The sequence below is a fragment of the Taurulus bubalis genome (assembly GCF_910589615.1).
Source record: "Taurulus bubalis genome assembly, chromosome: 2".
Lineage (NCBI taxonomy): Eukaryota > Metazoa > Chordata > Actinopteri > Perciformes > Cottidae > Taurulus > Taurulus bubalis.
In genome coordinates, this window is record NC_136590.1 from 34503006 (window position 1) to 34524695 (window position 21690).

The 21690-nt window shown below is 39.4% G+C and overlaps 1 protein-coding gene across 1 annotated transcript in view; it reads left to right on the plus strand.

Moving 5' to 3' along the window:
• LOC306753531 (replication protein A 70 kDa DNA-binding subunit-like) overlaps positions 1 to 21690 on the plus strand; it is a 32360-nt gene that overhangs the window by 777 nt on the left and 9893 nt on the right. Inside the window, exons 5-11 of the mRNA XM_079237411.1 lie at positions 6198 to 6519; positions 8491 to 8593; positions 8723 to 8791; positions 11469 to 11661; positions 15572 to 15708; positions 16263 to 16411; positions 18341 to 18470. Of these exons, the coding sequence (XP_079093537.1) occupies positions 6198 to 6519; positions 8491 to 8593; positions 8723 to 8791; positions 11469 to 11661; positions 15572 to 15708; positions 16263 to 16411; positions 18341 to 18470 (1103 nt within the window). The remainder of the gene's footprint in view (positions 1 to 6197; positions 6520 to 8490; positions 8594 to 8722; positions 8792 to 11468; positions 11662 to 15571; positions 15709 to 16262; positions 16412 to 18340; positions 18471 to 21690) is intronic.

The window sequence follows — 21690 nt, forward strand, 5'->3', positions numbered from 1 at the left end:
GAATAATGATCTTGTCGTCTGTCATTAATCATAAATGCTGTCACATTTTTGTCAACTATCAATGTCATGAAAATGACATACCTGCCTTTTTTATTTCTGATACCTTGAAGCAGTTTTGTCAGCCAAGACAAATCCAACAGAATCTCTGAGATGCTATTTCTTGTTGATCCTTGTTTAACAGTCACTTATATGGCAGTTGTAGCTTTTCGAGTTGTTTACTTCTCAGGCTCAGCAGCATTTTAAGACAAATGTGATTTAGCTTTGAGCTGTATCATATTTCGTAGTGATGTGGTGGTACATTATAGTTTCCCCTACTGGAGCAGTATGTCTTGTTTTTATGAAACTTTTCAGCGGCAAACTAATTGGATGAATGGAACTTGCACACACTTATTTATTTCTGCACTGACATTCTAGATATAGCAAGAATATACAACAGCTGAACCATTGTTCTCTATGTACAAGAGAGTAGCATGAGGCGGATGCAGACTCAATACAACGCTGACAGACACAGAAAGTCATTTAGGTGTAAAAAATCTCCTATAGTGTGTTTTTTTTTTTTTAAAGCCAGTAGCAGAAATGAACTGTTGATGGTGTTACCGAACAGTTTTCCCAAGCAACTGCATGCAAGGCAGAGATGTCTGAATAAATCATTTTTAAACGTGGCAAAAACAATGCACCCAGAAGCCCTCAAGCTCTCCGTTCATGATATTACATGTCATATTGAGTTATAGTACTCATTTGCTGTGAAGATTAGAGCAATTAAATGCCTCACTAATATAAACAAGTTCTAATTTCTTCATTTAGCAAAGTTAGATGCACTGAGCATTAGGGCTTTGTGCAAGCTGAATACAGTTTTGTTGACTAAAAGTTGCAGAATTGATTCTGAAGTTATGCAGAAGGAACTCTTAAAGTATAGGGTTTATAGAGGACCAAATATTAATAACTAATAATATGAAGTCAGAAAAAACAAGTTAGGATTTTCAAATTGAACATAATTTGGAACAAAATATGAGCTTCATGGTTAGCTGATGAATTATTGCCTTTTTTTGTTAACAACCCTCTGCTTCTCAGAGTTCATTCTTTTTTCAGTTTTCAATATAACACATTTTTTTGATTGTTCATTACCAGGTGTGTAACACTGGTCAGAATTCAATGAAAGTTTGAGAATTACAGAAAATGTTAGGAGTTGATTAGATTGTAAGTTTTGGCCCTTTTCTATTTGAGAGAAAATCTGAATAATTTCACAATCTCCTATCTATCCAGCAGAGGGAGCCATGTACTTTTTGAGAGAAGTGTGCTGATAATTAATTTGCAATCCTGTTTTTTTTTCCTCAATACTGTTCTGCAGCCATACTTTTGGACCAACAGAGTGTTTGTTGTTCAGTTTTCCACACATTAACCAGCACTATGAACTTGAAATTAAATCCTGGTTTTCATTCCTTTGATATTCATAGCTCTTCGGTGTTCAAAGGAGGTAGTCTAAGTGACTTCAGAACTAGATGGAACTCCAAATTAATGAAAGAACACAGTTCCGTCAACTCAAGTGCGTTATTTTCTTATGACACTGCACTTTTATCATATTTCCTGCTCTTCTATCAGACTCTTCTATCAAACTATCTTGCCCACTGGCCACTGCGGCTGGTGGAGTCCATAACTCGCACCTTTCACTGTTTTACCACCAACACTTTTTTATAACAGAATAGGACCTCTAAATAATGGTTGGATTTCTGCCAAAATGGCTGGTGCCATGTATCATGCCTAAAGTAGCCTGTGTTTTATTGGATCATCTTTTATTAGCTTAGACTTTGTTTCACTCACTTGTTTTATACCACCAAATGCTCTCAGCATCAACATTGATTTTGTTATGTGGCAGAAATATACCCAGTAGTCCTCCTCGGTTGAGGATGTAGGCATGTGGGTGGATAATGAGTGCTTGGTGTATGTGTGTGTCTCTGCATGTGTGTGTGTTGTGACTGAGGGAGCTTGTGTGGGCCGATGGATCCTCCAGTTCATGGCTCCATGAATATTGTGTTGTGGACTGAATCCCTTCGTAGTGACACACACACACACACACACACACACACACACACACACACACACACACACACACACACACACACACACAATTGTTCCGTTGATGACATGGTCTTGCATTCCTCTTTTTTAATAGCAAAACAAGCGTAATTCTTAACATCTCAAAGTATTTTCTCTTCCTAAATGATTACTTTTCAATGTTTTTGTAAATTGCATTTTCAGTAAGTCGATACATTCATGTACATTTACAAGATTGCTAAGTGCAACACATGAAGTGTTTCCATTGAGCTGTGAGGCATGTAATGACTGGGTAGGCAGCTGTTTTATTTAAGTGTCTGGGTTCAAGCCTCTGTGAAGACTTCACTGTCCTTCAGCAACAGTCTCTTCCTTGTATCGTAGCTACTCCTAGCGGCGATGCAAAGACAGCAATTATATTTGCCAAACGGGACATCTTCGCTCTCACAGGGTCATTTTTAAGAAAAGGCTTCTACTCATGAAACGCAGCATCTCAACTGCCTGATGCCGGCTGCTCCAATAGCAATTACAGATCCATTGCTGCGTCAGGGCATGATATAAATAACATCAATAGACAAATAAATGTGTTTGTGGTTAAAAGAATAAAACAGACAATATGGCGCAATAAAATCCTATATTTGTCTGTGAAAGGCTGCAGGTACAGTGAGTCTATCCTGCTCAGGCTGGATAATTCAGGACTAATATTAACTACAACTGAAACTGCAAAATTGTTGTTGTCCTAAAGAGCTGCACACTCTTTAGGACAACAAATATTTTATGAATGAGCCAAGAGTCACTCAAAGAAGTGCAGTTTGTTATGATTTGTATGTGATTCTGATTATTTTCTGGATAAATATGAGAAAGGTTAGCGCTGACCACCAATCACTGAACGGCATCTGATTTCAATGGTGTAAATCCATATAGGATACACCTGTGGTTCCACGCTCCTCGTCTTCTCCGAGACATATCTTTGATGATGACCCTGGATATTTTTCCAGGTCAAGGGCTAGAAGATGGGGGAACGAGGACGGGAGAAAGTGTGATTCGCTGAATGGAAAGCACTCCCTATCGGCTCCAGGCGTTCTGCTCTGTAGTGAAGTCTAACCTCTGTCATCATTGGAGTGGGAGGATGTGGTCAGAACATTTCCCCTCGGTCAGCAGAGTTTGAAGGAATAATTTAAAATGTTGTTAGCATTTATTATTGTTTTGGGCATTCCTTGTAAACTCTGTCAGTCACAAGCGACATTGTAACATCAAAATGTGACTCGCAATATTAGTATTCTGAAATGAACTGTACCTATTCCTCCTTAGGTGTGGAGCCAAAGGTCGTGACACAGTAGGCACTGACAGTTCTGTGTTCTCATTTAAATATTCATCAGCAGCAACCCTTGAAATAGACTACCTTCAAATTGCTTCACAGATGATATTTAAATTCCAAAAAGAGATCTGCACTCGTTGAAGTGCAGTTAAAAATGTTTTAATTATTCATCACTAACCATTCTCTGCAGGTTTCCTTTTGTGTTTATGAGAGAGAGGGACGAGTGGAGGGAAAGAGTTGTGAGGATACAGTTTTACACACTTGCTTTCTTGCTCACTTTCTCTATTTATTGCCTTTTTCTTGTCTATATATTTCTCATTTTCTCTCTTCCTATAGTAACGCCACCCCCTCACCCCATTTCCACACCTATAATCTTGTTCTCTCCTTTTGCTTTTTCCCTCTAAACACTCCATCCGGATTGCGTGTGTATGAATATTGATGTTAATTACTCCTTGCCTGAAAATAGCTGTTCAATCTGTGATTTCCCCAAGGTATGTGCTCATGACACACATGCACATGCACGCACACGCACACACCTGCAAAGGAGGGTATCATAGAGGTGAGTATTTGTTGTGCTCCAGAACAGGAGTTTACATCAGGGGAGTGGTCTCTGTGGGATTACATCATTTTATCCCTGACAATTCTTCCCTCAAATGCTGTTCCTCAATATGACACAATCATGCCAAAATGAGGCAATACCTTACATTATTTTTTGACAATAGCTAAATATCTAGCCTGAATCACTGATGATGGAGCTGATGCAACTTTATTGTGGGAGGTGAGAATAACACCGTGTGATTCTGTGGGCCGGTTCGAACTCCTAACTTTCTGGCATTATCATTTGTAAAAGCTGATCTGTTGTTGTTTTTTAAACAAAGGGAACTTATTCTTTACTTTTTTTCTAATTAGTTGTGGGTTTTTTTTTTGGTATGTGAACATTGGGTGAAAGCACACACCTTGCCATGACAGATGACATGATATAAATGAAGTAATTACATTTAACACATGCGGACCGCAGACTGTTATAAAAATAATCAGTTTGATTGATTAGACATGTTTTTCATTACACACCATGATACTTATATTATGCTTGATTATTAAAAGCATCTGATGGAAACAACCTTAAGCCTTCATACATACTTTCATATACTTTACTGCCTATTGTAAAAGAACCATTTTACCCTTTTGTAAATGAGCTCAATAACCTATTAACCTCAAACTAAATAGGAAATTGTTAGTTAATGAATACGGTTAAGACTGGCATACTAAGTATTTACAAAATAATCTCTGGGTCCTTGATTGATATTCTGATAACTAATCTTAATTTTTGCTATGACTGGAAGGCATAAGTACAGTCATTATGAAATGAATAATTGTTAGTCTTTCATAAGAAGAAAAACACAGTTTTATTAATTGGCACAAATTGATAACAGGGAAATGAGTAACTCTACAGGTCTGTGGGGAGCGTTTCACTTTTTTGGGCGGTTTATCCTTTTGGTAGCTGCTTAGATGATCAGGTAACAGTACTACCACTAATGTTTTTTAATCGTTGAAATCATTTTCTAAAGTGTTTAAGTTTGTAGAGTCTGGCAAAGTGATAGGTGCTCTATCAGATACTTATTGTCTGCAAAGGAATTTGTCCACTTCAACTACTGTTCTTGAGAGCCTTTGCACGTGATTTGAGGAAATACGTGTCACAGTTCGATAGTCAATGAATACAATTACAAAAACAAATATGAATACGCTCCTTATTTCTGCTTAAGGCCATCGGCTCGAGCCCACATTAGCCGCCACAAGTGTTTCAGAATCTCAGATTGAACTGTCAACTTTGTAGAGTCTTACTATGTTATAGTCCCTGATAATACCCTTCTAATCAGTGGAGTCTTCTTTTATTTGTTGCATTTCATGGTATATTAGTGACGATGGCTTGCCTGAGTCCAGACCTTTGAGTCCGGCAACTCCACTGCGCTCAAGTTAACTGATTTGTCTGGCATCGTGACATGAATTAAAACGGCGGTTTATCCATTTAAAAAATAAAAAAAGTGATCAGGCCTACATGTGCCACGGGGTTGATCCAACAATTAGCCGATCAGCGCCATGGACGGTACTAACACCCATTGTCAAGCTGTTGACAATGGCAAATAGATAGAGACCACTACAGGCAACATTAAAGCTGCTAACAAGACTGTTCTAAATTGATTAAAAGTACCAATTGCTTTGAAATCCAAACAGCGCTCTGCTCAGATGTTTGGAAAAAATATATTATTTATCTCTGTCATGCTAATAGATGCTGCGTTGAGACTCTCAAACTACTTCTTTTTCCCTCCGTCTTTGTTGGCGAATCGCAGTCCATCCTCTCTACGCTTCTCGAGCCTTCCTCGATTGTGTATGTTATGTTACGTTTAGCTACAGTGGCCACTTATTTTCAATACATTGTTAATCTTCCATCCTTAGATGCAATCTAAAACATTTTAGTCCCAAAAAAGATGGCGGGTCTATATGGGAGAACAACCCTGACATCTGTGTCGTTCAATCAATGACCTCTCTCTTTTGCGTTTATTTAATCAGCTTTTTTTTAACTTTCTCTGTGAACTCGCACCACTCTTAAAACATCAACAAAAAGTTGTTGTCATGGCAACACAACTTAAAATGGCGTTGGACTCAGGCAGATAAGTTAGTCAGTTAAAATCAAACCTGGAGACATTCAAGTTTGGCATTAATACAGAATTTTGTTTCGATAAATGTACTAATATTTTAATACTATTAATTTGCAAACTTGTAAATTTGAAGTAATCTTATACAGTAAGTATCTCACCTTGTTTCCCTGCAGCCCTTTCTCCTTCCCGAGGCCATGAAAAAGGTTTTGTTGGAACGTCTCCCATGAAGGCGTCTCCCATGAAGGCGTCTCCCATGAAGGCGTCTCCCATGAAGGCGTCTCCCATGAAGGCGTCTCCCATGAAGGCGTCTCCCATGAAGGCGTCTTCCATGAAGGCGTCTTCCATGAAGGCGTCTCCCATGAAGGCGTCTTCCATGAAGGCGTCTCCCATGAAGGCGTCTCCCATGAAGGCGTCTCCCATGAAGGCTACCAGCACTTCTCCAGGTTCTTCATCAAAAGTGTTTCCTATTGCAAGCCTAAACCCCTACCAAAGCAAGTAAGTTTAGGTGTATCTGTGCATGTGTCTGCTTTCACAAACATGTATGGTATATGTACAATTCTTTAAACATGTCTTCACTTCTGAGGTGGCTAATGTATTTCCTTTTAAAATGTAAGCCTTTCCTCTTCTGCTCGTTCATCAGCTGAGCTATTTCCTCTCATGCTATGACTCTACTTGCCTGTTTGCTGCCTTTTCTTGGTAGTACTTAAGGGCATGTTTGGAGATGTGTGTGGGTACGTGCTTGTGCATGTATGCAGGGGCATGTTAGTCAGCCAATCTGCATAGAAATGAAATGACCGATCTTGCTTCAGAAACAGACACTTTCAAGGCAGGTACTGCAGGGTCTTTAAGGTCTGCTGCTGACGCTTGGATTCTGTTATTTGGCCCTCCAGGGTTCAATTTTACTGCTGTTTTTTTTTCTTCTCCTCTTATCGTTTCGTTTGGCTTAAGTCTCTGACCTTTTTAAAGTTGGCTACAAAAAGACAAGAGCACAGTATAGCAAGATGTGGTTCTTCAGATCGGCGTAAAAGTACCCTGTCAACTCTCCCTCCATGTATGGGCTCTGATAACGTAGCCTGTTTGAAATTGCAAGCTGTAAAGATAACTGTGCCTCTAGGTGTTGTAATAAACTGATGACTGTTCTAACTTGGAAGTTGGGGAGTACCTACAGTGAGTAAAAGAGATGACTTCAGCAGCTGTGGTTCTTCCACATATGTTTGCGTGGAATGAAAAGTGCGGTTGTGTGTGACACAAAGTGTTTTGCACAGTGGATTATATAGGGATGCCGTGCATGTTCACATGGTCTTTTATGGCTGTTTGCATAGCTCTCTCATCCCATTCTGCTGGTGTTAAGTAATAGCATCTAGAGCAGACTATAATTGGCTTTTGGCTGCCATAAACCTTGGTATAGCATTCTTATCCATACTGAGCAGGGAATGGGGTTCACTCTGGGCCAGCAGCTGCTCTCATGATAGGGGATTTAATTGCAGGCAAAGTTATGGTATGAATATCCTCCACTGCACAATTATCAACGCAGTCAAAAAGCTCACTGCTGCATAAACTGTCGAGCTTGGCTGGCTGTTGTTAAAAACAGAACAAGAAGCACATTTTTAAAGCAACCAGGAGTTGGCAGATGTACAACACTGAGTTCACTCTTTGAAAAGAAAGTTGCTGGATACTTTTTTCTCTCTCCTGGAACTTTAAAAAGACACTCAAACAATTTCCTCGGGAATTGTTCTTTTGCACAGTTGTGTTTCACGATGGTGACTGATGTGAGCGGAGTTGGGTGCTCATTAACAAAAAAGCAAGTGTCTCTGCAGCATTCTTTATTGTATGTGCTGACCTTTAGACTGCAACTGTCATAGTTAAGTTTTTATGTGTTGATCAAAGAAAGCTTTTGTCAGCATTTGTTTTAACAAATGATTTATGTTAAGTGCTCTGTGTGCATTCACATAAAATTAATCTTTTGATGGAAAATGAAAACATAATTTGTTAACATGCCCACTAGGCCTGTTTCCTATTTCAGTAAATTAGTTGTAAAGACTGTAATAGGCCTGTCTAAACATTTCTTTCAAAACATGGTATTTTTACATGTATAATGTTAATTTTGGGGGAGTTGCTTGTCCCGAAGGGATGGACTGTCACAGTTTCCTACTTGGCGTCAGTGTTCTGCAACTTTCTCACTAGATTTAGCAACTTTTGAAGCTAGTGTTGCTCGGTACTGTTATTGGAAAAGAGTTGGAAATGCTGGGCTGTGTTTTTTGGTTGGATAATTAAAAAATCAGACTTATGCTTGCTGGTTTCCCAAATGTTATCTGCTTTTTTAAGGTCAGTTTTAATTAAGATATTCCCCCCCCCCCACACCCCCTTCCACCCTCACCCCCCCAATCATTTAAGCATGTTGTGTTTTTGTTGACGCTGTGAGCACTGATTCATTATTACAATTTTCTACTCTGTGTAAATCCTTAGTTGGACTATCAAAGCCCGAGTCACCAACAAATCCAGTATCCGCACATGGAGTAACTCTAGAGGAGAGGGCAAGCTCTTCTCCTTTGAGATATTGGATGAAAGTGTGAGTAGAGGAGTAAAGATGCCTGAATATCTGTTCATGTGCATGTATGTCAACATATGTCACACATGGCTGTTTTTGGTTTTATCCGTGAAACGAAATGTTGTTTAATGGAAATATGCTCGTCAACAGGGAGAAATCAAGATCACAGCCTTCAACAACGAAGTGAACAAGTTTTTCTCTCTAGTGGAGCAAGGCAAGGTGAGCAAATCCCACTCACCCATATCCATCCTCACTTGAAGTGATAAGAACTTCTTTGAAACTTCACTTGAAAATTATAACTTTGGTACATATTTAATTTACTGAAATGTTTGTACTCTCATTGTTTAGGAATGAGTTTCCTAACTTCTTAGCCATATCATTTATTTGATTAAATTAATAACCTAAAGGCTATACAAAATACATAATATATAAACAAACTACTTGCAAAGTAGCTTTCTCAGCCATCCATTTTGTATGCACATAATGCCTCAAACTCATTCATCATAGGTAAAAAAAAGTATATAAGAAACCCTTCTGCAAAATAATCTCATGCCTGCAGGACTTCTGGCCGATGAATGAGCCAGAGGCAAGAATTAGAGGATTTTGTGGAGGGAATTCATTAAGTGCTGTAATATTTTACTGAAATATATATTTATTAGACATAATAAGCATTTGAGTGGATATATGAGGCATGGGGTATGCTGTGGAGAACAGTGTGAGAAGACTTCAAATCAGATTTTTATATTGTTTGGCTGTTGGTTAAGTTTTAGCTTAAAGTTGTTTTTATTGTGTAAGAAATGGCTGCCAGTCTTGCAGGCTGTGTTCACAATGGTGGATGTGTTCATAAAGGTTATCTTTGGCATAAGTAATTAATACTGAGATTATAATTGTGCATGGGTCACTGAAATTCTAAAGTCTGGCCAAAGATAATGAGGCTCAATCCTAGAGGTGGTCATGTGAAGGTGTATAGCCAGTGTTGTGTCCAGTGTTGTGTCCTGGCAATGTAACTACCAGGGCAGTAGACATGTCAGTTTAAAAGCAAAGTAGAAATAGCCTTCCATAAAGACTGTGAATTCAAAATATAACCAACCTATACGGGCAACTCAAACTGCCGAAGCTTCATATCTGCTTTTAGCTGAAATGTACAATACACTTTTGCACTGAACAGAACACTGGATTCTGTTACCCTTCTCTTACGTGTAGTAACGCCACAAGGGGATCTCTAAGTAGGGAGCAGATGAACAATCACAACGATTAAGTAACTCTTATTATGTACACGGGAATTTGAATATTTAAATCCTATCCTTCAGGTATTCTAACTTTTATCATTTTGAGGAATATCAGGATTAAAGTCAGTCAATTGCACATTAATCTTTTTGGCAAACCGATTGGTCTTTAATGTTCTCTATGCAGAATTCAGAGCATGTCTCTTGCCTCCACACGGCTCTCAACATGGTGATGTCTGAGATGGTGGGTCACAGCCAACAGTGCTAACAGTGCAATCAATGACAATGTCGCTGACGGAGCTCAAAGTGTTTACCTGCGGGAGAACCGGAGGGTGGTTGCTACGCATTTGCATTCTTAAGAGAGCAGTGTAGAGCGGCAGTCATGAGCTGGCCAATGTGGTACACTCACACACACTAAAAGGCACGGCCTGCTGTGACAACGAAGCACAGAGAAGTGACTTAATTCTCTGCTCAGGTAGACATTGCTCTACTATATCTTTATACTGTAAATAGTTGTTTGTTACAATATTAATGATCTGAATATCAAATTTGGCACCTTTTTTAACTTAAAGAGCCTCATAGGTAGCATTTGATAATGGATCATCTTTCATCCACACTGTCTGTGCATTTCAATATCTTGTGTCAGTAAGCATCTGCTTTACTGTCCTTTTAGAAATAAATGTAATGTCCACCAGCTGTTTCAGAACTGACAATAATGCTGATCTCTGACCTGGCTGGAGGCCCGCAAAGCAAACTTTATACAATAATTCCTTATTAATACTATTATTACTATTACTATTATTACATGTAAGTGGTTAAACGAATAAAATCACCAGTAATGGACAAGTGACAAAAAGTAAAATGCAAGATGGTGTACACAGATGGCAGACAGTGAGAGATATTGTCTCAGGCTATTGTTTATGCAAGACAAAAATGGTGGCGCTCAGTCTGACCACCTACAACGTGCTCTTTGCATGTTCCTGTATGTTAAAGCTCTTGCTCAACTCAGTCTGGCCCACAGAGCTTAATAACTCAATTAACCCCGGCCATCATTTTGCTAGTCACACTGGCTCAGGTATCAGCCACTGGCAGTGACTCCCAACACAGCCCAAGATCCAATTTGTGCCCTCTGCCCTCCGAAGATAAATAAAGGAATGAATCCGTCTTCCCTTCGTGATCCGAGTATTGACAGAACAGTGAGTGGGTGTGACTGGCTCTGAACAGCCGGAATGCTTATCACATTAGTGTCATGCTCCTATCTCTGTGTGGGGTAAATCGGAGAGAGAGGAAGGAAAGGAAAAAGAGGAAGCTATAGAGACAAACTTGGAGGCAGAGAGAGGGGATAATGGGGAGTTGGAAGAGCAAATGAAGAAGTGTGTGCCTCGCATATTGAGTATAAATTGTGCTGTTTAGCAAACTCACTCTATTTTCTGGTGAATTAGAGAAGTGATGGGCCTGATATGACACCACATCTTAGTTGGACCTCAAGGTTTTTCCTTTCTTATTAAAAGCTTTTGGTGGAACAGAAGGTTTGTTGTAGTAATAGTTTCCTTTGCAGGATCTATAAAGCGTTCCCAATTCAATCGGTCATAGTAAGTAGCAGGAAATAACCAGTCTGATTAGGTCTAATTGTATAATGCCAGCTCACCTTGCTCGCCCATTCTCTGTAGGTGTACTTCATCACCAAGGCTACACTGAAGGTGGCCAACAAACAGTACACCACACTGAAGAACGACTATGAGATGACCCTCCATGCTCAGTCATCCATCGTCCCATGCGATGACAGTCAAGGCATCCCAGCTGTGCACTGTGACTTTGTGCCCATCGCTGAGCTGGAGAACAGAGATAAGGACGCCATCATTGGTAAGAGAAGAATTTCACCAATGAGACTTACATATTTCTACCGTTTACTGATGAAAGAACAATTTAAAATACAGCTTCTGTACTGTGAGTATTCCCCGAGTGAAACAGAATATTTAAGTGGTGTACAGTTACAAGAGGGATTTAAATCAAATTCTTTGCATTTTATTGGACTGCTAAAAAGTGTACAGGCTTAGAATGTAGAGCATCATGACGCTACAGAGGACGGTGGCTCCACACTCAACTGCCTTGTCGCGAAAAGTTGCAGGTTGATTGGATGGATGTCATTATATTATTGATTGAAACTGTTTGGTACACGTTTATGTAAGCACATGTCATATTTTGTTTTACAGGAAGAAAAATAGATTTGATTTTCATATGAAAATACAATTGTAAAAAAAACAATTGGCATATATTGTTAAATAGGTGCACAATATGAACAGTGATGCAATCCAAAAGGTTTTAAAAGGCATATTTCATTACATCTCAACTTTAAGAGTGAGTGAGCCAGACAGGCGGCTGGGGTAGAAACAGTAAAGAGCTTTGAGGCTTGTTTTCATGTGCTCATTTTTGCAACAGAGGCTCGAAAACATTGATCATCAACTGATTACCTGAAGATAGTTTTGTGTCAAACCCAATCAACAACTGCGTTGGTGTTGGAGGACCCAGAACTGTTAGAAGATATTAATTTGCACGGCTCTAGATGAGCTGTCATCAGAGCAGTGCAGTACTAACACAGAAGAAAAGAGGGAATGGTCTGAGGTGACGTTAAATGCTAAAATAGTTCTGTCTAAAGCTAAGCGGTCCATGACTAACTAATATGAAAGGCGGTCATGGAGATATTAGACAAGAGAAAATTATAGCCTACAGTAGGGGATTTGACTCTGTTGCATGCTACAGGGGAATGCTACTCAACAGCGACTTGCATAAAGACCTTGAGGAAGCTGTCGGAGTTGGAGACAAAATCTCTGTCTATTTGCAGTCATGTTGATGATGATTTGAAAAAATTTACTTTGCAGTAAGCTTTAGTTGTATATATGTATTTGAGTTAATTGTAATATCCTTTTTAAACTCAAAATTCTCTGTGGAGGGAGTCAGACTATCTGTACCTGACTTGTATGATAGGACTGAACCACTTGTGTGAATTGTGTTCTTAAGAACAAGTGCCACAAATTCTCTTTGATCACTTGTTTGTGCAACTTAAGAACAAATCTGTTTGTACGATTTCTTGCAGCTCTTTGAGATCCCTGGTGTTCTCAGGCTAGTTGTCAGTATAATAACTTTTTGGTTATCAGCCGCTCTCCAACTGCTCTGCCAACCCAGGCAATTACAAGTTATAGATGGTAAAAGTTAGAGTTAATAGACAGGCACGTGTCAGTCTATTATGTACCAGGTGTCGTGGAAGAATAAATTATGACCGGGTCATAGGGGAGGTTAATTCAGGCATATGGTAAAGAGGAGAGATAAAATGAGGATAATGCTCATTCCACTGTTTTTATGAAGGTTAGTTGCAGTGCCTGCCCTCTGTGCCTGAGAGGAATGTCTTATCTCGGTGACAGGTAAATTAGGATGGTCCACGTAAAGATTGGGGTGGAAATTAGTGATTCAAAGTGTGCTTTTGGCAGTCTGCTCAATATTTTTAATGACATGATGCACAAGTATGACAACGATGTTTCTGTAGTTGTGGAAATGAGGGTGTAATTGAAAAAAAATAGTCTTTTGTCTGTATGCAAGTTGAAAGGTGAGCACATAACATTGCATGTTACAGCTTTTGACTCCTTCAATTATTTGGTCAATTTATTAGACTTGCATTCATCAATGGTGTTTGTTAGTTATGATCAGGGCTCAGCATTATTTAAAAGTTGGAATTACTAGTGTCAATACAATACCTGAGTTTTGGTACAAATCCCAAGTCACTTTTTCCCCCATTACTTATGTTTGAGAAATACAAACGTAGTTTTCTAAATTTGGAATTTTTTTTCATCTAAACCAGGTGCTAGCTAATCACTGAGTAAATAATCGTTCATTCACATTTCCCTAAAAATTAAAACCACACCCATGAGCAAAGTTTGTACATGTGATCACCCATCCAGCAGACTGTAGGCTGCAGGAAGGGCTATTCATTATCTTAAGTGTAAGAGTCTCTGAGTGGAAGATTCATGCAAGTTTACATTCAGAGCAGCAATATGCATATGTTATATTAGTGTAAACTATGAGCAATGCAGGCCAGCCCAGCAACACGGAGATGCGCTGAGCGGTTTACCTGGAGGAGTGTGTTTGCATTGGTCGCAGAGGGGCAGCATTACATCTCCTGTGTGTCATCTGTTGTCTCTACATTCACTCTCTCTCCACTGCTGCTCTCCTTGCTCCTTTGTTAAATAGGGGATTATGACATGGTAATGAGAACTGTCAGCCTGTTCCTCTGGTGATAATGGAGTTCAGAGGTGGGTGACATCGTCTCAATCATAATGGAATTAAGGAGGGCTGAAAGAGCGCAGACAGAGCAAGAGAAGAACGGGGGCAGGAGGGGGAGGGAGAGGCAGAGTTTAGAGAAAGGTGAGCAGAAGTAGCGGGAGGATGATGATGTTCAGAGAATGACTGGTTTGCTAAGTCTATATTATAATTCTGTCCAGCCATTTTCTATAACACATGGGTACTAGGTCTGACGCCATGAGATGAACAGAAAATACACAAATGAAACACAAATGTGATCATTGTTGAGCCATTTAGAGGAGCCTTGTGGATTTTGTGACAACTAGTAGTGCTATGGAGCAATACCTTTTGAGTGGGTTTTTGTTTTGACTGTATTAAGGACACAATGCAATACATATCCGCTACATGTTTCACACTATTCAGTGATCGGCAGATGGCAGCAAAGAAACTGAGCAATCCGGCGAGAAAGGCAAGGAACAAAAGCTTGAAAACATGAATATAAAAAAAATTGCTTAGTAAATTTTTCATTAATAAGAAATTACATTCAACACATTTGTCAAGTCCCAAACGGTGTGTTTTAAAAAGTAACACTGAATGTTTACATAACTTTGTTTGTTTACAAGAAAACTCAGAGGGCAAATTTAAGTTATTCATCAAGTGAAATGACAAACCCCGGCTGCTTTCCCCGTGTTTCAAATGAATGAAAATGGTTTGTAAATGTTTTTAGTCAGAAAAAGGAGACACCTTTTTTAAATCATGGCCATTTGTCATGTATAGACTGAAGGTTAAATCATAGAAATAAAAACAAACACACAGGTTATCTAACCTATGTCACAGCATTGAGATGCATTAATCCTGTCTGCTCTTGATTTAATCTTTTATTTTCTTTGTTTTCAGGAATCTTGCGACAAGTAGTACAGAAGCGCTTTATAAATTAATTTCACTTGTTCGATTTTACTTTTCATATTAGTCCTGGTAGGCCAGGCTCTACACCTTCTTAGAGCTCAGCGCTGGCTGCTCTTCAGTGCAGTAATCCTGAATGAAGTTTTGAGGCCCTGAGCATGACAGGAAACATGAATGAGGAATGAGTGTGTTTGTTGTGATTTACAGTGTGGGCCTGGGTGTTAGCCAGCCTGTTGTGGCATTTATGTCAGTCTGCTGTGACTTGGCAATATCAGAAGAGTGTCAACTCTGCTGTGTTGGGTCTTTACTACTTTATGTATCCAGGAGACATTTTTACTCTTAAACACCATGTGGAGACATTTTAATAGGCTCTCCTCGCATAACACAATATCTTTACCTTAAGAATATTTGTCTACCTGTATTCATGAGCCATCCATAGATGGAGATCTAAAATCTCTCTCTCTCTCTCTCGCTCTGTCTGTGTGTGTGTGTGTGTGTGTGTGTGTGTGTGTGTGTGTGTGTGTGTGTGTGTGTGTGTGTGTGTGTGTGTGTGTGTGTGTGTGTGTGTGTGTGTTAGATGTGATTGGAGTGTGTAAGAGTGCGGAGGATGTATCCCGTATCACCACTAAGACCAGCAGGGAAGTCTCCAAGAGGGCCCTCAACCTAATAGACACAACTGGCAAAGTGGTTACAGCCACACTGTGGGGAGAGGAGGTAATAACTATAATCTCTCTCTCTTTTTCGCACTCTTTTTTTCTCTCTCTCCTCCTCACTCTATATTCAGGGATCCTGTAATTAATCGTGTGTTTATGAAGGTGCCCATCCATCTATGTGCGTAACATATCTCTGTGTCTGCTCTTGCATACAGAGGCGCTTGATTAGGTTTTCTGGGCTGTTAAATTTGGACCGGTCAAATCCTTCTTGTGACCTTCAGGAGTGTTTTGGACCAGCGTCCCTGCTTTGAGACGGAAGGCTAAATAACTCTTGAATGTGCATGAAATGGCACTATTATTCTCTAAGCTCATTCAATCTGCAAGAGCTAATCCCTCCTCTTTGCCAAAATCCAGAAATGACTTTCAAATTAACTTGTAGGTTGTCCAACTATAAAAGCAAACTATACCACGTATTACTTTCTAGTCTCTGCGAACTGCAGAAACAGACTGAGCATATAAGACAATAAGACAATAACACAACTGCTATTTCCATCTCTTGTCCTCCATCTTTCGCTCCTCAATTACTGTCTTTGACACAGTTTGTTGTTTCTCCAGGCCGAGAAGTTTGATGGCTCTCGGCAGCCAGTGGTCGCCATCAAAGGAGCTCGCTTGTCTGATTTTGGAGGCAGATCTCTCTCTGCTTTATTCACTTCAACAGTCATGGTCAACCCAGACATACCGGAGGCATTTAGTCTGCGGGCCTGGTGAGTCACATTGGTGTGCACACATACACCAACACTCACACACATATATACGTATATACGTGTATAAAGAATTGTTCAGTCATGCTGGTCTGTATATTGTGTGCACGGACATCACTACAAGACACATTATGTCCAAACAGAAGGACGAATGACTAAAAATACATTGTATTCTTGTTGCTGTGATGCTTATTATTTGTATAATATATTAGAGGGAATACTTAACACAGGGCTTACTCGCGCGCACACACACACACACACACACACACACACACACACACACACACACACACACACACACACACCGATGAACAAACCTAAGTGTAAAGACCTGATGAACACGTGTCAGGAGATTGGTGGCATGTGCCTCCTCAGTCCCAGCACGACTCTAGACGCGATGTAGAGAGGATGGATGAAGGGAATAACAGAAAAGCAGAACACAGATATTTCTGGATTCCAGTTTCTGAACTGCTGCTGTACGTGCAGAGAAAGATGGGACACGGTGAGCCGCATCAAACTGGATTCATATTAGCAGAGGGATTTTAAATTATGACTCATTAAGGCTGTTCCCAAGTCTGGCCACCGCTGAAATATAAATGCGTTTTTTCCTCTCTTTTTTTTGCTGTGTGTGTGTATATGTACATATCAATGCTTCAGTATGCATGTGATTGCTTGCGTGTTACATTGAAAGCTATTCTTAGGCAGAAAAATGCGTCAAATAGGGCACCCACGGCTTTAAAGTGTAAATATAGTATAGGTTTGGGTTTGTAGGCACCTGTGGGCCTTAATTCTGCTCCATGATTAATAGTCATTTTTGGGTATATGTTGCATTAGTTATCGCTGTTGTATGCATTTGTTAGAGGGTGAGAGAGTGGAGGTACAGGCTCCATTGCTCCAGCTTTCATCTTGATCCTATTAGTCTCTGGTCAATACACCATCGCATCTTGACATTCAAAGTAAAGAAACAGTGCCTCTCCTTCCTTTCATTCCTCTTTCCATTCTTCTCTAATCCCTGACTTTTCCCCCTCATCTCTGTTGCTGTTTGGTCCTCTCTCCAGTTTACAGCGGTGAATGAATGACAATGAATGTTAAGAACAGACACTCCATTTTAACATGTAGGTCTGCACTTTAAAAGACAAAGAGTATCAGCCTGATTCTAGTTCCTGTGGCGATGTGGTGCTTTGTGAGATTGCTTTGACCAGGCCCGCTTGCATAATTGAAGGAAACTGATGAATTTGGATGATTCCTTGATTAGATTGCTCGGCTAGAATACAGAGGAGGAATCACACTGATGCATTAAGATTTTAACGGGAATATTAAAAGTTGAATTAGTAGATGTAGTGGGTGCACAAAAAGAAAGACAGACAATTATTTTTCTCCTTGCCTCAGTAAAGGACAAACAATTATGTAAATGTAAAGCTGATTGAAGTATGAATGCATTTGTCCGTGATAGACAGCCATGTATCTGATGAAATAGATAGCAGGGTATGGATGCAGTGGCTGTAAATCAGTTAAGGGATTAAGGGAGTCATTCTGTCATGGCTGAAGGCGGTTTCTTTGAGATAATAGCAGATACAGTGCAGAATCTCCTTCACTGGAAAAACCGGATACAGTGCAGTATCTTATAGCAAAATTGTGAATGTAACACCTTTATACACATGAACAAATGCAGACTCACTTTTTTCCTCACCCTGTTTTTTGCAAAGAGAAAGACATGTTCACAGACCACTAATATTGATGGTGTATATCTTGTGTACTTTAATCACCTTAGTATCCAAGGATCGCTTTCTCAAGCATGCTCTGTGCTTTTCATTTGACTCAACAAATCAAATTTCTTTTTTCTTTGTCGCCCTACACTCGTCTGTGTATCGTGTCCAGGAGTTTTTGCGCATACATTTATTTGCAAATATGTTCTTTGTGTTTTAACTATAGGTATGACCAGGGAGGCAATGCGATCGACGGCCAATCCCTGACAGAGACGAGGTCAGTGGGCAGCCGAGCAAAGACGAACTGGAAAACACTGAGTGACGTCAAGAATGAACAGTTGGGACAAGGAGAGAAGGTGCAGTGCAAACGTACATACACACATACATGAAGCCTCACTCAACCACATAGCAGGACATCCATCTAAAGAAGTGGATCGACACACTTGCATTGGTAGTTTGGATTAATTGACCTTTTAAAAAAATACAAAAAATCCACCAGTAACCCAGTGCTTGAAGTGGGGGAAAGCATGTGCCAGTACTCAACTTATTCACATGTTCGTGTGTATCAGCTGATATAAGCAAGTCCTGCTACTTCTTCTTATTTATTTACAATTTCTTCAAGCATGTTATACTAAATCAGTCACAATCAGTTGTGATTTTTTTATCATTGTTATACCTGGGCTATGCATGTTCTATTGTAGGCTTATAACACTCCAACAATATTCCAACTGAAACATTATAGGGTTATGTTGGTGTTTGTATATGTCCTTACTTGTGTTATATGTAGAATATAGTACTGCCCTATAATATATTACATGATGCCTGTTGCCTGTTGCACACCTGCCTGTCTGGCAAACCAGATGTCCACTGCAAAAGATGTCAAGGTTTTAACTTAAAACGATGCAATTCAATAATAATAATAAGACAATAATTATTATTATAGATAACGCCGAAAAAGCCAAACTTTCGAAAGTTGAATAATCATCTTTATACTTATTCTACTTAAAATATTTACTTTGTAAAATTATATTGTGTAAATCAAAAGAGCAGATTCAGAGAACTTTGAAAAAACTATCAGATATAAAAAAAAAAGTTAGGACAGGCGGTTCACTAATTATTTTTACAAAAATGACACTGACACTGTGCCCTGCTGTGCGTCGGCTCGTCCAGATGCTCTCAACATATTTTTTTAGAACGCTGGTTCAGCGCCGTTATGAATCGCCCAGAGAACCTGATATATGGAGATGGTCTTTCCTGATATGGAGATGGCAGAAAAGAGTATTGGCATCTTGTGAGAAAAGTAATGGTACGCCAAAGAGCAAAATGTAGAAGTGCCGGTACTGCACACCTGTGAGTACCACATAAAACAGTTTTTGGTGATGTTTTATTAATTCCCTGGCCATTTTGATATTGGATGTTGTATTGTCATGGATAACTGGATTCACAGTAATAGAGCTGCAACTCATTAGTCATCTTTTATTATAGTTTTGATGATTACTTTCATGTTGCTCAACAAATTAATCAGATGTCTTTTTATTCATGGATGGGGAATTCATCATTAAATAATTAATTAATTATTCTTCCAGATGGGATTTGTAGACAATAAAGAAGTATATTAAGGGTCCATTTCTTAATTTCACTGAATGTGTTACATTTACATAATTTGTTTCTTCGGCTTTGGTTGTAGATTGATTTAGACACTTGCATGATCAGTGCAGTCCACAATAAAAGGTCCATAATAATCACTAATGTTACTAATGTGTATGTCACATAAAACACTTTGACACTAACAATTTTACTGTATTACATATGGCTTTGTAACTTAAGTTTTAGTTTGGTATACTGGCTAGCATTTGAGTCTCAACAGGGGATCGACGGTCGATCAGGTGGAAATGAATGCATTTGCTTTGCCGTTTTATTAGGATCTCTGAGCCGGTTCTTTCTGAAAACTTTGGCAGGAAGCAAATTGATATGCGAGCCAGAAAATCCTTCTTTCACTTGGGCAGATGGCTACCGTTTGAAGACAAATGGGGGGAAAAAACGACAATGACGTAACATCAGCACAGCTGCAGCACAACAGAGTTTGATAGCAGAAAATCGTTCAGTGTTGTCAGACAAGCACAGTAAACACAGGCTTTTGAGAATCAAAGAGTTAGAGCTTTATTCTTTAAAACCAAAGTTTTGCAGTAACACAACAACAAATCCATCATGTTGACGGACTTACGGCAAGAGCATGACTTGACATATTTCACTTATATGCTCTTACTATGGCTTATGCTTTCATGCATACAGCATAACCCTCAGCAAATTCATTTTGAAGCATTTCCGAAAAGTGTAGAAAATCACACGCATGGACATCAAGCATGCTAAAAATAACCCCTTCCACTAAGAATGATACGGGGTCATACCACTTGACAGTTTAATGGTCTTTGTTTCAGCATATAGAGATTACACTGATGGCCTCTTATTTAAAACCAGACAAGAATTTGTGTGAACAGACATGGATTTTGTCTGTCTCATTTAAATGTAAGCGTTTAGTCAAACATAAATCCACAGTCAGTCTTCCATTCATTGTAAATAGAGCTGTTTTATGCTGTGCCTTTCTTTGACTTCGTGGATTAGAGTCATGGTTCTCTTGTTTTAGCTGTGGGAGAGAGATAGTGATGCTCACATATGCCATTGTAGAAGCATGTGAGAACTCTCAAATTGAACCGTGTGCCATTTTAAGAAGTGTCATAGCACAGAATAATGCAGTGCTTTCAACTAAAAGTAGAGTGAATGTAGGTGGTGAGTGCCTCTCATAAACTTTCTATCAAATTAATTAGGTTTATCTCCAACTAGTCTCCCTCACGTTAAATTAGAAGCCACTTATGGATAGCTTCAAGATCAATGTCGTTTCTAATGAAAATTTCTAATTATGTGTTGGAGTTGAGGAAGCCTATAGGGCATAACATTACCAGAAGGGAAGTAGTGCAGCCTGAGAATGTGGGAGAGTCAGAGATGGGAAGAAAATCCAGGCACTTAAACTTAATTGATGGAAGGGAACCAGGCCACAGGAAAAAAAAAATTAAAACGGAGTGAAGAATGTGGTGACTAAGAAAGAGAAGTGACCAGGGATTATTAAGAAAAGGATACTAATAGAAACGGTTAACTAGCAGATGTACGGAAAGAGTGTTTAAAAATGAGAACATGTTAACAATTCAAGACCTGATTTCTTTTTCTTTTTTTACCTTCACTTATTCTCTTTGTCTTCTCCTCTTTTCTCTCCTTGCCCTGTGTAACCCAAACCGTTTCTGTAACTGAACGGCTTTTAGGAAGAGGTTGTCTGTCACACACTGAGGCGCTTTTACTTTGAAAGAATCTAATTTGACATTCTACCTGCGCGTTTGTTTGCGTTTGTTTGCACGTGTGCGTGCGCCATTTCTAATTAATGTAACTGTGTGTGTGTGTGTGTGTGTGTGTGTGTGTGTGTGTGTGTGTGTGTGTGTGTGTGTGTGTGTGTGTGTGTGTGTGTGTGTGTGTGTGTCTGGGTTTTGGGACAAGCATTAGAGTTGGCATGTGCAGCCACGTCAATCA